The sequence below is a fragment of the Rattus rattus genome, chromosome 5 (genome assembly GCF_011064425.1).
Source record: "Rattus rattus isolate New Zealand chromosome 5, Rrattus_CSIRO_v1, whole genome shotgun sequence".
Taxonomy (NCBI): Eukaryota; Metazoa; Chordata; class Mammalia; order Rodentia; family Muridae; genus Rattus; species Rattus rattus.
The window spans coordinates 105,224,995-105,242,947 of record NC_046158.1 but is presented as its reverse complement, the minus strand read 5'-3'; the positions used below and the strand labels follow the sequence as shown (position 1 = coordinate 105,242,947).

The 17,953-nt window shown below is 41.2% G+C and overlaps 1 protein-coding gene across 1 annotated transcript in view; it reads left to right on the top strand.

Moving 5' to 3' along the window:
• Atp8b4 (ATPase phospholipid transporting 8B4 (putative)) overlaps positions 1–17,953 on the top strand; it is a 192,105-nt gene that overhangs the window by 106,173 nt on the left and 67,979 nt on the right. Inside the window, exons 10-13 of the mRNA XM_032902598.1 lie at positions 4,735–4,823; positions 6,761–6,957; positions 12,088–12,296; positions 16,395–16,441. Of these exons, the coding sequence (XP_032758489.1) occupies positions 4,735–4,823; positions 6,761–6,957; positions 12,088–12,296; positions 16,395–16,441 (542 nt within the window). The remainder of the gene's footprint in view (positions 1–4,734; positions 4,824–6,760; positions 6,958–12,087; positions 12,297–16,394; positions 16,442–17,953) is intronic.

The window sequence follows — 17,953 nt, the reverse complement described above, 5'->3', positions numbered from 1 at the left end:
ATATCAACTGAACGCAGCATAGCAAGACACAATAAGACTAGACATCCTCACATCAAGGCTGGACAAGGCATCTCAGTAGGAGGAAAAGGATCCCAGAACAGACAAAGAGTCAGAAATATCCCTGCTCCCAGCATGAGCAGTCCCACCAAAGCTCGAGCTAATCAACCGTAGCATGTATCCAGAGGACCTAGCGTTGGCCCATGCAGGCTCTGTGATTATGGCTTCAGTCTCTGTGAGCCTGCTTAGTTAATTCTGTAAGCTGTGTTCTCCTGGCGTCCTCGACCCCTCTGGCTCTGACAATCCTTCCTCCCTTTCTCTGTGGGCTTTCCCAAACTCTGCCTAATGTTTGTGGTCTCTCCATCTTCTCTGATCAGCTGCCAGAGGAAGTCTCTATGATGTCTATTGGCTTAGGCACTGATCTATAAGTAAGAATATTATTAGGAATCATTTCATTTCCCTTTTTTTAAAAAATTGCCAGTTGTGTTTGATCTTATCCAGCTTTCTGGCCATCCAGGAAGTGCCTGGAATAGACTCTTTCCAGTAGCATGGGCCTCAAGTCCGACCAGTCACTGGTTGACCACCCTCACGGGCTCTCAGCCACCGTTGCCCCATCACATCTTGCCAACAGGACAGGTTGTAAGTCAAAGGTTTTGTGGCTGGGTTGATGTCCCAATCACACCTTGCCTGGTCACAGAAAATGGTGGGTTCAGACTCCTATCCTCCATTACGAAGAGTCCTCGCTAGGGCCATCCTCATAGGTTCTAGGAAGTTTCCACTGTACTAGGCTTCCACATCACACCCCTAGTGCCCCTCCCCAAATTTCAGTCATCTTTCCCCATCTGATCCCTGCTGCTCCCATCCCTTCCTGTTCCCATTCTACCAGCAAAATCTATTCTATTTCCACGTCCCAGGAAGATCTACTTGTCTCTTCTAGAGCCCTCCTTGTTATTTAGCCTCCCTGGGGTCTGTGGAGTACAGTGCGATTTTCTTTTACTAAACAGCTAATATCCACTTATAAGGGAGTACATATCTGTTTGTTTCATCCTGTGGGTTACCTCACTCAGGATTTTTTTCTAGTTCCTTCCATTTGTCTGCAAATTCCATGATAACATTTTTTCAACATCTGAGTAATATTCCATTGTATAAATGAACTATATTTTCTTTATTCCTTGGTTGAGGGACACCTAGGTTGTTTCCAGTTTTATGAATAAAGCTGCTATGAACATAGTTGAGTAGTGTTCTTGTGGTAGGTTGGGGTGTTTTTTGCCACCCGCCATTTTTGTCTTTATTTGTGTGAGTCTGGGGTAGCATTTTCCTTCTCAGGAACAATAGCACAAGTGACAAAGCCACTTAAATTCTACTCCCAGCTTCATTTTCTAGCCTTTGATTAAAAACAAATTATGTTTACTGTGATACCAAATTTATATGTGTAATTGAAATCAAATCGTTTTCCTTAACTGACTTTCCTTAACAACAAGAGCAACAACAACAACATCATCATCAACAAAAAATGCTCATTAAAGACCCAATGTGTTCCCAAACTAGAAAAGGTCCTCCTAGTTGCTGATAAATACCCGTAGCTGTGGGTCTGAGCATTGCTTTGCTCTTAGGGCATTGTCATCTGTAAAGATCCAGCAAATCTCTAGAAATGAAGCAGAGTCAGGCTTTCGTCTGAAGTTGAACCTAGTTTCATGATTCTTTCATCAATTGCTTTTTTTCTTTTTTTTTAATTTTTATCTGTCTGTCTATCTATCTATCTATCTATCTATCTATCTATCTATCTACCTATCTATCTATTTTTACTTATTCACTTTACATCCTGTTCACAGCCCACTTCTGGTCACCCCTTCCCACAGTCCTTCCCCCATCCCTTCTTCCCTTCTCCTCTGAGCAGGTGGGGGCCCCCTGGGTATCCTCCTACCCTGGCACATCAAGTCTCTTTGAAGCTAGGCACATCCTCTCCTACTGTGACCAGACAAGGCAACTTAGCCTGTAGAACATATACCACTTACAGGCAACAGCTTTTGGGGGAGCCCCTGCTCCAGTTGTTCAAAACCCACGTGAATACAAAGCTGTGCATCGCCTACATATGTCCAGGGAGGCCTGGTGAAGGACACTGTCAACAGGACAAAATGGCAGCCTATAGATTGGAAAATCGCCAACCCTACAGAGGGCTAATATCCAAAATTTCCAAAGTACTCAAGAAGTTAGACACGAGCCATCCAAATAACCCAGTTAGAAAATGGGGCACAGAACTAAACAGAGAATTCTCAACAGGGAATCTTGAATGGCCAAGAAGCACTTAAAGAAATGTTCAAAGTCCTTAGTCATTAGAGAAATGCAAATCAAACAGCTCTGAGGTTCCATCTAACACCCATCAAAATGGCTAAGATCAAAAACTCAAGAGACAGCCTATGCTGGCGGGGATGGAGCAAGGGGAACACTTCTTCCTTGCCAGTGGGAAAGTAGACTTGTGCAACCACTTTGGAAATCAATTCGGCAGTTTCTCAGAAAACAGGAGATAGTTCTCCCTCAAAAGATGCTCCACCATCCCACAAAGACACTTGCTCCACTACGTTCATAGCAGCTTTATTCGTAAGAGCCAGATGCTTTCTTTTCATTGGCGAGGTAGATAAGTCTATGGTTAGTTATGTCGTATTTATCTTTCTTACAGAGCAGTTAAAAAGCTGAGCGTACTCATACATTGCCTTTACTTTCTGTTAAAGAGCACAAGATCTCAAACCAGGCTGCTCATCTGAAAGGTCTTTAGGGAAATAGTCTCCTGTTTGATCCCTGTTATCACTGACGCGAGGACGCCTCATCCCAGCGATGGGGTGTCATCCAAAAGCCCAGTCCAGTTATATAATATTGTTCCGAATGACTAGCTTAAGACTCTGAGTCATATATATGCTAGGACAGCTAGCCCATTTCTGAAGGCTGTTGAGGGGTCAAAGATTGTCTCTGGGGAAAATCCTTTTATATCAATGGAAGGAAGTGTGTTGAATCAATGTTCCCAGAACAGGGAGCAGGCAGATGTGGATTCAGGTTGTTTAGGAGCTCCAGGCTCTAGTCCTTGCTGTAAGACTATGCTCTTCCCTGTGTGGTAACACAGGGTTATCATGAGAACACTTGAATACATTGCTCAGGTGCACTGATGATGTGTGTGGAAGAGGATGCTTGATGGTATTTTTCCCGTGCCCATTTCTCAATTCTTTTACCAACAGTTCAGAGCACACTGACTGTTCTATGGGCCAAGCTAGGGAAACTGGACTATTCTCTGCACTTTGGGGAGGAGAAAGGAGCTCTCTGTTCTTTTGTGATATGTCTTAGGTGTTCACTTTTAGGGGACATTGGTCAGGTGAACCTTTGTAAAGCAGACAATACCTGCACTGATTTTAGTTAATAGAGAGCTTAACTAGCATACTGGCAAGCAGAGGAATTTAGGGTTGTTTTTGTCCATGTCAATGCTGAAGAGATGGGTACTATGAGTACACAAGTCTTGAGACACTTGAACAAGAAGGAAGTTCTAGTTGGTTCTTAGATCCTGTGAAAACTGAATCCAAAATTAATTATTAGCCACTCTTCTTATTTTCAAATGCTACTTATACACGTTGACCAGGAGGTACAGAGGCATGGTTTACTTTACAAACCTATCATTCATAAGTTTAACCCATATGGACACCTGGCCATGCTTCCCTGGTGGCTTTCCTTTGTGCTTAAGATGAGATCAAAGCTTGTTTCTGAGGGAAGGGGCCAGAGTCATTCAAGCCATCTTGGTACATAGAAAGTCTCCATGTTTTCTGTCATTCATTTGCCCCATAGGTCTTATCTCCTCATTTTCCAGCCTTCTCTTTGCTTTGCTGGCTGGTACCTGTGGTTGAATATAAAGCCATGATATCATGGCTTTCCTTAAGTTTTGTCTTGATGAGTCATGAAAGAAATCAAAAGAAGACAAATTATTAAATCCCAAGTATTCACCAAATAAACATCTCTATGTAGTTGTTTCAGATCGGTTGGGTCCTTCAACATAAGATCACTCTTGTAAAGGCTGTAAACCTATCATTGCTTCCTTTAGGATGCAATAATAAGTCTTCCTTCCCTGTATCACGTTGACTTAGGTGGAGAAACAGTTTGATAGCTGCTGAGCCTGCCTTGCTATATTAGTCTTCCACTCTAGAATTTCTACATAATTTTTTCTACGATTGTCCTTATTCAGTGATTCCTGCTAGGATCCTGAATGAGGTACAGTATTGAAAATGCATTGGTTTATTGTCTCATGTAGTTTATGAATAATAATTTGGAACAAGAGCTATAGAGTTAGGTATGTTGAAATTCGAGTTCTCTCTGTGCTTATAGAATGAGAATACGCAGGAAAGTTAAACTCCTTAGCCCTGTTTCATTATCTGTGAGCTGAAGATAATGATATCAATTTATTGCCTAAAAGCATTAGCTGACTCTGTCTTCTCCAGGGATGAGCTCTCTGCCGGGTGTTTCATAGGTTCCTTTTGACTGGAGTATGTTTTCCATTCTTTAACTCTAAAGTAGTTTCTGCCTTTTCTGGTGAGGTGTATTTATAGAAGGCACCAAATACATCTTTCCTGCTTTTTGAGAAGTATACTAGTCTGTGCCTTTTGATTGGGGGGGGATTTATAATATTAAGAGTTGTTTTTTGGAGGTACATATTGATTTCTGCCATTAAATTGATTTTGCTTCAGGAATGTTACTCTTTTCCAGGTCCAGACACTAAACTAATGCAGAACAGTGGTAAGACAAAGTTCAAAAGGACAAGCATTGACAGACTGATGAACACCCTAGTCCTGTGGGTAAGTTTCTGACAGGGTGATGAGTACTCTTGTGCTGCGGATGAGTCATTAAGAGGTTGACAAGTACTCTAGTACTACGGATGAGTCCCTGACGGATTGAAGCTTATTCTAGTGCTATGGCTAAGCCACTGACAGGTTGATGAGTACTCTAGTTCTCTTGGTGAGAATAGTGTATTTGTCTACCTGTCTAACTTGTCTGTCTGTCTCTATATATGTATGTGTCTATCTGTCTATCTACCTATCTATCTGTCATCTGTCTGTCACCTATCATCTATCATCTGCCAATTACAGCCTAAGTCACTGGTAGCACCTTATATTTTGTAGTAGCAAATAAGATGATACTCTCAGGAATTTTTTTTTTTTTGGTTCTTTTTTTTTTTTTTCGGAGCTGGGGACCGAACCCAGGGCCTTGCGCTTCCTAGGTAAGCGCTCTACCACTGAGCTAAATCCCCAGCCCCCCCTCAGGAATTTTAAGTAGGGAATTTAATGCCAAACATCATTAATTTTAATGGTTTAAAGTAATTCCATTCAATTAATTTGCAGCACTAACTATTAAAGGAAGAAGACATTATGATATAATTACAAATTGGTATTGTATGGGGGAATCCATAGTTTGATTTTTTTCTTATATCTACTTTTTCTAATAAACCTTCAGTAAGTTTTTTCAACTTCGTCTTCTTACGTTCCTGTTTTATTCGTGAGAATGAAGAAGAAAATAGGTCTAGATATCAGGAACAGTCTTGCTTGGAGAAAAAAAAAGGACACTTTACTACTTTGTAGAGCCTTTTCTGCCTCCAGAGTGGCTAGTGTGAACTCCTGATGCAGAAGCAGAGCAAGTCACCACAAATTCGTTCTCGAGACACCGCCTTTGTGTCCTTCATCTGCCAGGCTGTGGGTTTGGACTCAGCACTCATGACTTCATTGTCTCTCTGATGTTCTTCCAGAATGTTTGCTTTTCTAATTCTGGTAGTGATGGTGACATTAAAATCTGGTATACATTTTCACCCTGTCTCCCACTTATTTCGAAAAACAAACTATCTACATCACAAGGTGCTTTGGCTCGTCCTCCCCGTCCTCCTGTCCTTATGTAAGGATTTGCAGACAGATCTACAGCTAAGAATTCTGACAGGCGTGAGATGGTGAAAGAGAGCATCAGTCATTGTATTAGTGGCTTATCTGTATCTTATCAAATACCCAACAAACACAGTTAAAGGAAGAAGAATTTGGTTTGTCCTACAGCTCTGGGTGTGTAGTCAGTCTCGGTGGAGAAGGTGTGGCTGCAGGAGCAGGGGGCAGCTGATCACATTGCACCCACAGTAAGGATCCTGAGGGATGGATGCTGCTCAGGCCCTTTCTCCTTTAAATACTCTGGGAGGTGGGTCTTCCCGCTTCAGTTAATCCAGTCTAGATAATCCCTTACAGACTTGCCCAGAGGCTTGTTTCCATGGTGAGTCCATCAAACTGTCAGCTGGGATGAACCATTACGGTACATTGTAGCTGGACTACAGATGTAAACTGGGTTTTCTAGGACACTGGGGTCTCACAGTCTTCTTACTTCAAGCATTGGAGTATATGATCTGTCACAGAGTACTGGTGTGATGATAACTGGGTGGCAGGGTCAGCCTATAGCACGGTCTTTTCTGTGCTTATCTTTTTATTTTGTTTTTAATCTGTGGATAATGAGTACATCTGCCTCAGAGAGAGTTAGTGGGAGAATTAAGTGAGAAGTGTATGTCAGGTATCTGGTCATACCTCAGGCATAAAATGCTAATTTTCATTCATATGCCTGGTTGTAAACAAGAAAGGGTTTGTATAACTTGATTTTCAAGCGACAATTTCTTATGGGAAATTGACTTGTAGTTGGAGTGTGTTGATTTGACTAATTTGGGATTCATGTTAACCTTAACAAAATTTCTATACTTTGATTATTATTTCAGATTTTTGGGTTTCTGGTATGCTTGGGAATTATTCTTGCAGTAGGAAATTCAATCTGGGAGAGTGAAGTTGGGAACCAGTTCAGAACTTCCCTCTTCTGGAGAGAAGGCGAGAAGAGTTCCTTGTTCTCTGGATTCCTGACGTTCTGGTCATATGTCATCATCCTCAACACGCTTGTTCCCATTTCGTTATATGTGAGGTGAGATGTTTAGACTGTGATGAGGTCGTTTCATCACTCACCCTCTATATATCTGCTATATCTGTTAGCGATGAGTGGCTTAGCTCTTTAATGCTGTTTAATTTGTACATTTCTGATCACAACAAATGTATTTTATTTTCTCCTTGATTAGTATGGTTTTGTAGGGATGTGTTTCTCTGGACCATATGAACTGCACTGTAAATTCATGGAATCTGATTAGTAAGATTGAGTTGGTTTAAGGCAAGAATAAAAAACCTGGGATATTTTGAGATAGGGCCTTCCAGGCATTGGTCTGCCTCAGGTACCTGGATGCAGGTCCTGTCTGACCACCCACTACCCCTGGAACACTGGGAAAATCACCTCGTCATCTGCTTGCTCACTTTAAAAAGTGGGCAGAATATAAGTCCTGTCTCATAGGATTGTCTGAGGACTCAATGAATGTCTAAAGCTTGATGAGGGTCTCCCTTTTTATTGGCAGCATTATAAACACATTCAGAAAGGACCCCAAATAAGGTGATAGTACCCGGCTATTGTTAGGCAACTATGGTTCATAATTCCCACTGTCCTGATCTACAGTTTCCAGATTTAGTTCCACAGAGCGATATTAAAATGGTCTGCCATTGTCTGTATCTGCTTTCAACTTTGTGTGGGTGCCTGTTCTCTTTCCGTCTCCAAGTGAATGTTTGCTCTTTCTGTGTGTTCTCTTTCTCCAACATCTTTTTCTTCTCTCTCCCCCTTCCCCTTTCTCCATACATGTATGTGTGTGCTTCACAAGATTTATATAAGTCTACCTGAAACATTCTCCATCCCAATTCTACCAAGACTGAGTCAGTCCCTGAGATCCTGGAGCGAAGACGGACTTGGCTGTTTTTCATGCTCGCCTTCGGTACTATAACAAGATACAAAGCCACCAGCTCTGACTCTCCTCTAATTATGACTAACTTCTCTTTTCTCTTTCCAAAAACTAAGCCACAGTAAAACAAAGAAAGTTAATGAACAAAATTCACTCTTGTTTCGTAGAGTGGTAAGGAAACTGAAATGTCAAGTTGTGGGAAATGGACTTGAAGTAGGGGCATGTGGCCACAACACCACAAACTGCTCTGGGCGGCCTGGAGCTGTGGGCAGCCTGGGCTCTGTGTAATCTGTTTCCTCCTGGCTCGTCTTCAACACCGAGAGTCTCTGATGCTTGAATCCCAATTATAGAGCCTGTAGTAGATGCCGTTCTATGCCAGAAAAGCTGTGATCAACTTTGTTACTTTCCGTTTAATGTCCCAATAACCAATGGGGCATAGATGTACCATCTGCCCGTGCACACAGTGGCTTGTCGTTTGCATATATGCACACAGAGTTTAAGTTCTTTTGGAGAACATGTACTCTGATCTTCTTCCTACTTCTCTGACTTTTCTCATTTAATGATTTGAAAGATTAAAACAAAACAAAACAAAGCATGGCTAGGTCCTCAGGTTAGCATTTCTTTAATTTTAGTGTGCACTTGTTAACAAAAACCACATTTATAATATTAGAAGCCTAGGTTTTGAATTGGTAATAATAATAATTGGCAATAATATCCCTGGCCTTTGAGAAAGTCCTTGGCTTCTCTTTGGCTTGTGCTTGTCAAATATGTGCTGCTCTATAAAATAAGACGAGGACATTAAAACCGCTTGATTTCTGGATTCCTTTCTATTCAAACAATAGTACCCACCTTTCTATCTATGTGCATATAATCGCTTACGTTTGATATTGGTACAGTGTTTTATGGCTTAAAACTAGTTTCTTCTGCATTGCTTTTTATGATTTCAAAACTGCTCTCACTGTTCTATAACCTGACATGAATGTGAAGCCTTGCCACATTCCATGGACAGCTGTTTCCTCTTTTAATGTTTTGCATAAGGCACTAAACATACTTTATTTCATTTATTTATCCCCCAAATCTTCTGAAGTAGCTCTTGCTAAAATGAGGGGTTGGTTCATTTAGGATTACACAGCTAATTAGGTCAGAATGAAGATCTAAATCCGCATTGTCTGACCTTTGCACCATGTTTCCCCTCTGGCCCTAAACTGTGTGGGATTTGGGAGCAGCGAGGATAAAAAGCTGGGGTTGGTCTTAAATCCTCCAACACCATGATATAGGATCAGGAGCAGGAACGGGTGTGTCTATGGTGAGGGCTGATGGCCTCCCACAAAAGCCCCCATTAGGCTTTCGGATAAGGTACAATATATTAACTGATGCCATATGGTGAGAGTCATGATTCCCTTTGAAAAGTTAACAATTCCAGGTGAGCAGAGACATTTATTTTTATATTTCTATGCTGTCAGTGTATTTATGCATTAAGAAAGACCCAGCCACAGGTTATGTGTGTGTGTGTGTGTATGTGTGTGTGTGCATGTGTGTGTGTGTATGTTTGTGTGTGCATGTGTGTGTATGTGTGTGTGTGTGTGAGAGAGAGAGAGAGAGAGAGAGAGAGAGAGAGAGAGAGAGAGAGCGCTGCATGTAGTACTGCCGCTCCCCTACCCTCTTTCTTCCCAAGAGGAGATGCATCTTTACAGGCTATTTTAAGGCTCGGGAATGTAAATGCATTTTGCAGATTTCCATTGGCTTGTACTGCAGCATGGGGGAATCAAACAATTGCTACAAAACCTGCTTTGAATTTTGCAAGGAACTACCAGATTTGCAGACACTTCCAATCTTTGAGTGATTTCTGCGGTGACCCTCCTTTCAGGGGCGATATGTCTTCCAGGACCCTCAGGGGATGCTCAAGAGTGCTGGTCACCCTAAATAGTACACATTCACTTATCCTGTTCTATGCCTACACATCTACAATAAAACTTAACTTACAGGTCAGGCGCAGTAATAGATTGACAGTAAATGAACAAATGTAAAAATTATAATCACACAGTACAGTAAAAGTTATATCATCATGGCTCTCCTGTTTCAAAGTATTACATTGTTCTACGTGTACCCCTGATTACATATATGATGATATAATGTCAGAAGGATAGGACAAAGTGTGGTGGACGACTTAGGCATTGTGATAATATTACAGGGACACAGATACTGCAATGCCACACTAGTAGATCTGGTAGCTAAGGCTGCTACTGTGCGATGAGTGGATAGAGTATGCCGAGGGATGTGTCAGCCAAGGGTCCTTCACATCTCAGGTGTGGCAGATCCAGACAGCAGGATGGGGTGACATTTCATCCTTTTGGAGAATTACACAATTTAAAGCAAAAAAATGTTTAATTTTGGAATTTTTCATCAAATACTTTTGGATACAGTTAATTGTGGGTAACTGAAACTATAGGAATTAAACCTCCAGTAAGGGGAGATTATCACATAATAACATCGTGAAGGCCAGATTCGCACTGCCTGTAACAGATGTGGGGATTCTGGTCATAACTCAGGGCTAATTTGTGTGTGTATGACTTGGGTTAGTCCCTTAATCTTGAAAGCCATGGTTTCCTAATTAGTGAAGTTAGAGATGAGAGGGCCAGGACCTACTTATTTGACACCGTCTACCTGTCTAGGACAGATTAGATGATGGCCCTGGACTCTCATGGGTCCTCACACTTTCCCAATTAAAGGATTAAGAAAACACTAAGCTATTCTGCAAAAAACCTGAGTCACAGTGACTAGTTAGCAATGCAGGGAGAGGGGCAGAAACATAAAATGCACAGTAACATATATAAAGACACGCAGAATTCAGAGCTGTTTATCTTTCCATCATATGATTTTTATGTAGTCATTGTGTGATTTTAGTTTAGGGGAAACTCAGAGATGACCTGGCCTCATGTTACTCTGAGAGGGAAGTTTTTGTGCCCAGCTTTCAGAACAGGATGCACGTCATTCAGAACTCACACGCAGCCTCTAGCCTTCTGCCTGTAAAGATGAGAAAACCCACTCAGGTCAGAAATAAACTGGCTATCATTGGTACAGTTTTATGTTCTTTCAAATGCTCTTGTTAATATATAAAGACATGACTTGAAATGAGCAAAGACAGGACTAATTCAAACTAAAACAAACCTATTCAGAAAAAGAATGCATCCAAGTGAGTATAAACCTGTGTCCAAGATGATACACAGCCCGGCAGAATTCTATCTGATATCTGATAATGTGAGTCACACACACACACACACACACACGCACGCGCGCACACACACACACACACACACACACACACACACAAAGACTTTAAAGCTTTCCTTTAGATCAGCAATAATTTAAAACCTTATCCTATCGATAAAAATACATAGTGTCCAAGGAACAAATCTGTCCAGGTATGGTGTGGAGCTATATAGAAATAAAGCAAAGTTGAACGTGTTATAATATAAGTATTGTCAAAGATGGAATTCCTGGAAAAAAACCATATTCTTATCAATGAAGCTGCACTTAATTTTATGAAATATAGTTTTTTTTTGCAAGCAGTTAACAATATAATACAAACCTAAGAAAATCCCTTACTAAAATTTCTATGAAAACTGATACCTCACATTGTAATAATCTTTCGGGCACCCCACTTGGTATTATAGATGACAGACATTTGGACTAAGACCCTTGGCTACAGACTTCCCCTTTCTGGAGTTTGAACTATAAGCCATTACAGCACAAAGACTACTCTTTTCCTAGTGGATGGACGGTGGGAAACTGTTTTTAGCTAAGATTGATCACTGTTTGCTTACAGCTTAGTAGAGACTTACTGCTGACTTCTTTTGAAAGTCAAACCACATCAATGTCTGAGGACACATTTCTTCCAGCTAGATATATGCCAAATACCTTCAGGAAGGAATCGTTTACTCTGAGATGCAGATGGAGTTTCAAATGAACACGCCACACAAAACACTCCACTGGGCCTGTTTAATATAGAGAACCACAGGCCCTTGCCCGAGGCCTCCTGATGAGCCAGCCATCTCACTTTATGATGCTGTAAGGAAATAGCTTGGGCACCAAGGTTTATGAGCAGATTTTCAGTGGAGGCATTTCTGACGATCACTGGGACCTAGGGACAAAGCACTTATATCTTTTCTTAATTTTTGTTTTTGAAACTTTTGAGGATTTTGGCAAAGCTTTGCATGTTCACGTATTGATAGATTCTACCCCCCTCTCCCTTTCTTCCTCATGTTAATGGACCACAGTGTGGAAGTAATCCGTCTGGGACACAGCTATTTTATAAATTGGGACCGGAAGATGTATTATACTGCGAAAGCAATGCCTGCTGAAGCCCGGACGACCACACTCAATGAGGAGCTGGGCCAGATTGAATATATTTTCTCTGACAAAACAGGAACTCTCACCCAAAACATCATGACTTTTAAAAAATGTTCCATTAATGGAAGAGTCTACGGTAAGGGAATAGTTTCTCTTAATGATACCAAACAAATAAATAAGCAGCATCATTAAAAAGCAATATCCCCTTACGAACCCATCAGGGTTTTCTTGTTAAGCATTGCCGTGATAGGTGACAGATAATGGACACCCACAAACTAGTTAGTGCACACATTTGAAACGGTCTGATGAAACCTAGGATCTGTTGCCACCCGCGGGTAGAGACGGTTCCCTTTGATATACGGTTCTGTGGCTTTGCTCTGTAACTGCTGCAGAGGCCAAATGCCCCGGATGAGTCCTAGGCAGCATGATTTATCTGGTTAAGCCAACGTCTTATGCTTCCCCCTCGGTTCCCTGTGGGATCAATGTTAATGTATGTGTTTCTGAGGGTTTAGCGTTTCCTGAAACGCGCATTTCCTCGAGCACCCTCACCGCCAAGTTTCCCTTTGGTTTCTTCTGTATGGATAAATCATTTGTATCTGGGGACCCAAGCATCCTTTTTGTTGCTGGCCCATCTCAAGCTGGCATTGGCTACCAGGCAATTGCTTCAGGAGAGAACAGGGAGGCCTGGTGAGACCTTCCCAATGCTCCTCTGGATCTCCTCCCTTAATGCATGGAGGTCACTTATTTTGTCAAGGAGTTCCAAGAGAAGGTAACTTTCCTTTGTCTCCTAATGGGAACAGAACTTCACACCTTGTCAAATAATTTAAAGCAGGGTTTGACTCTGAAAGAAACAAGGGATTGAAAAGGCTGCTGTGCTATGCTGTCCTGTCTTGTGACCTCACACTCGTGGACTCCCATCACTAGCACCCATGTAGTGACGCTGTCGTCAGCTCTCCCATATCTCTAGTCCCTTATCCTGCCTTTTTTGGGAGTGGACTCGATGACTTCCAGACTAAGGTTCCTGCGTGCCTTACATCTCCGTCATGCCTGCTAAATAGCTAGGCCATTACTTAATATCTATGGACATTAGGTTTTGAGTCTAAAATTACCTCCTTGACCTAAATAGTGGAGTGAGTAAGAATATTAGAATATGAGGGGATATTTTGAAGTTTAGAGATCCCTTTGATTCATTTTAACCCAGTGATATAATTTCTAAGACGCAGTCTGAAATTATTAGACACGTGGACCAATAACCATTTGTTGACATGTTTATTGTGGGTTACTTTTAGAGACAACTTTTCGAAATTTTCAGGCAGAGATTTCAAGATTTTTGTAAAATTGCCTATTTTAAGAACTGTATGAAGGCTAATAATTTCCCTCATAGAATACAAGAAAGGAACAGAAAGGGTTAAGCATCCTCTTTTGGTCCCAGTTTATATATGTACTATGATGTACAATGTATTTATACCCATAAAACGTATTTCTCCTTGCGCACACCCATACTGTTCAGAATTGCTTTTATGAGGTACAGTTTAACTTGTTTTGAGTCATAGATCTGGACTTTGGGAAAATTTAACTTTTCACTCTGACCTAATTTACCATTGCTGTGAGGAAACCCCATGACCAAAGCAACTGGGGGAGGAAACCGTTTGTTTGTCTTACATTTCAAGATCACTGCTTATTGTTAAAGGGAGTCAGAACCTGGAGGCAGGAGCTGATGCAGAGGTCATGAAGGATGCTGCTTCCTGGCTTGCTCTTCATGGTTTCTCAGGATGCTTTTTATAGAACCCAGGACCTCCAGCCCAGGGACGGCGCCGCCCACAATTGGATGGGCCTTCCCACGTTGATTACTGATTTTAAAAATGCCCCACAGCCTTGCCTAGAGCCCAGACCTATGGATGCACGTTCTCAGTTGATGTTCCCTCCTCTCTGATGTCTGCAGCGTGTGTCACGTTGACATAAAATTATCCAGCACATCTATCTGCATCTTGTTTCCATACTCAGAACTATTACATTCTTAGACTTTTAATGCTTCTTCTGTTTTACCTCTAGCCCTGTAATAGACTCTTTTTAGGGGGACTTTTCAATACAAAGACACAGTTCTTTCTCTTCTTTTCATCATTTAATTAGAATGAATGCATATGTAGTCACGATAGGACCATGACCGTGTGACTCCGAGATTTATATTGTAGGAGGTTGCCTAGGTTCACTACAATCTCAAGGAAATTGCAACCTCAAGGTGGAAAACCTTTATAACTTAGACCTGCCCTCCAGAAATACCACAAATAAACATCGAGTATTGTAACAGAGTCACATGTGAAAGAAAAGACACGGGTATATATTCCCATTGTGTGGACTTCTTAGAATACAGTCATCCACATTTGACTCCGTCCTTCAGCTTTCTCATCCATGAAACTTGAATTAAAGTCTTATTGGTACGAGCTGGTAAGTAATCGTGGTGGTGTGAGTGTCTGGTACAGATGGATGCAGATACCTCATTCCTGTAAAGCAGAATCCTAGTCAATAATCCCAACCCTTCAAATACTAAGGAAAGCATAGAAAATACCCCAAGTTCCAAACCCTTCCCAGGCTGTGCCACTAGCTGGGAACCAGCTGTTCAAACATGGGAGCTTGTGAGTGACAAGCCACACTTAAACTGTGACCTTCAGCCCTTACTCCTTAAGTTCGTGGTCATCTCATGACCCCAAATGTGTGTCATCCAATCTCGAAATTTCCTATAGTCTTCAATTCTCCTAGTGTGCTCCAAAAGGCCAACATCTCTTCAAAGACTCAAGGTAACTGTGACCCCCTGCAAATTAAAGTATAATTATGTACTTCTAACGTACAACAACATAGAACAAGCATGTTCCCCCTCCGGCAGCATGCATAGCATCTTCATGCATCAGCATAGCTAGTTCTCAGGGAGGAGCTTTCCTGATCAGTTCCAGACTGATTGCTCCAGGTCCTGTGTCTGAAATACCTTCAGCAGTAGGGTTTTGCCTTCATGTTCTAGGAGGTAACCAAGGACATGACAATCTACTGTCTCACAAGTCTCTTGGACTCACCCTGACCCCCAGATCAAAAGGAGGTTTCAGGCACTGTTAGGTTAGGTTAGGTTTTTGTTAGTTTATGACTCTTATGGGGAACACTATCATCCAGTGTTCTGCTTCTTAATTTTGTTTGCTCATTGGTTATTAGTTCTTTGGGACTTTTGTGTAGTGCATTTTGATACTGTTCACCCTCTCCCCTGACTCCTCCTAGATTCATGTGAGCTTCCCTACCCACACACTTGGTGCCCTCCCCTTTCTTTGCTTATGCTGCCCACTTGCTTTTTGGATGTGTGGCCTTTACTAGAGGATACTCCACCTACTGGAGGGTGCACCCATAAAGAAAATGGACTCTCTCTTCCTCCATAGCTTCTTAGCTGGTAGTGTGACTTTGTGTCCATCTCTGCCCCCTGCCCCCACACATTGGCATTTTAGATGGCCTGAGACTGTACAGATCTTACACATGGTGTCTCAACTGTTGTGTGTGCCTTTCTGTATCCATAGAACATTCTCTTTGTAGTCGCCCACTTCTTATGACTCTTATAGTCTTTCTGCCCCCTCGTCTGACATGGCTCCTGAGCTGCGGAGGGGTGAGGTGTGATGCAGATGCTCCGTTTAGGCCCACAGCCTCTTATTCTCCGCTCCTCAATCAGTTGTGGGTCTGTGTTAATCACCTCCACTGCAGAGCAAAGGTTCTCTGATGGGCGTTGATTGATAGTCTAAGCTGGGGCCACATGTTTTGCATTTTTCTTTTTAATGTCTACTTATTTAGCTTTATCTTAAGCATAAGCATCCCTCTATATTAATTGTCATATATAGGGCTATACATAATTTTATCCTGTCTTGTAATAGTGCTTCAGGAAAGAGCACACTAAGAGTTTTATATATATATATATATATATATATATATATATATCACATTTAGACATAGATGTATACTCACATATATGTGCATACAATAACAATGGAAAGGAGGCCATTATTTGAAGCAGAGAAAGACAGAACGCATGGGAGGGTTTTAAGTGGGGAAAGGGAAGGGGAAATGATGTAATTCTATTAATCTCTCCAGAATATAATAAAACAAAAACTGAAACCCAAGCAAAACAAAACAGCAAGTTTATCCTCTAAAATCATGTCTAAAACTAGTTTCAGTTTTACTTACTATTTATTTTCAATGTTTACTTTAGCAGGTGAAGTGCTAGATGACCTGGACCAGAAGAAAGAAATAACCAAGGTATAAACGAGATACATTCCTATTTTTTCCTTTAGTTTAAACTGTATGTGCTCTTAAAGGTTTGATTTATACTATCCATCATGAGACATGTTTTTAAAAAAACCACGAGACCTATTTACATGGTTAAAATTTCTTCTAATCAAAGTCTCTTGGACAGACAGTTTCCAAATCTTTAGAGTCATTTCTGCACGTACAAGTACATGGGTTTTACTGTTCATAATCATGTCGTGGGACAATACACATTCTTATTTAGCCTCCTCAGCCCCAGAAACTTTTCTAGATCATTTTTAAGTGCTTATTATTTTTAATTGTTGAATGATATTCTACTATACTTTTGTTCTACAAAAAGGTCATGAAATACTAATAGGAACTTTGAATGTGTCTAATAGTTTGATAGCAATGAAAAATTAGAGAAAAACTTGGTAAGCATGTTATTTCATAGTGTAGGAGTGTCCTGTGGAATTCATTTCAAGAAATGGAATTACTAGGGACTGGAGAGATGGCTCAGCGGTTAGGAGCACTGGCTGCTCTTGCAGAGGACCCGGTTTCAATTCTCAGCACTGTTCCAGGGGCTCTGATGCCTTCAGGTACCAGGCCTGCCTGCCAGTGTACAGATACACATGCAAACAACGTACGCAGATATGTAAGAAATGGAATTCCTACATAAAAACGTGTGATCATCTACAAGTTGATAATATTGCAAATTGTCCTCCAATGTTTGTGGCAGTTTACCCTGCACATCTTTAGATAGAAACGTTTGCTTTCCCCCTAATTTGTATAGTTTGCCACTTCCCTCTTATTTAATTGCTCTTGTCAGGACGTCTAGGATTGTGTCAAATAGAAGTGATAAGAATGGGCACCCTTACCCCTCTCTTGATTTTGGAGGAAAAATAATATTGTATTTTTTAAAATGTGGTGTTAACTGTGGGCTTTCCAAGATGGCTTTTATTATCTTGAGATGTTTTCTTTCCATCTGTCTTGGCTGAGAGTCTGTTATAGAAGGAGATCACACTATGTCAAATGCCTTCTCCCAATCAATCAATACAGTCGTGAAGTTTTTAGTCTTCGTTCTGCTTGTATGATATTTCACATCGATTCCATCCCATCTTTGCAACCCAGGGATAAACTCCATTTAATTGTGGAATAGGAGCCTCTGAATGTGGTGTTGGGGTCCATTTGCTGAAGGGTCCGTGAGGATTTTTACGTTTGGTGTTCATTAGAGAGACCCTTTTTTGTGGTTTTAGTGTTGGTGTTAGGGCAATTGGACCTCATGAAATGAGTTTGGGGTGATTCCCTTTTAATATTTGGAAAGGTTCAAATGCAGTTGGCATTAATTCCCCTTCAAATGTTTGATATATTCTTATATGCAAAGCCATTTTGTCTTCAATTTTTCTCTTGTTGGGTTTTCACGACTGCCTCTGCTTGTGTGAAACTACTGGGCTCCAGAATGCTGGAACTCCAGCCAGGCTACACCCTACCAGCTTCTTTGGGAAGTTTTGGATTCTTGTTTCA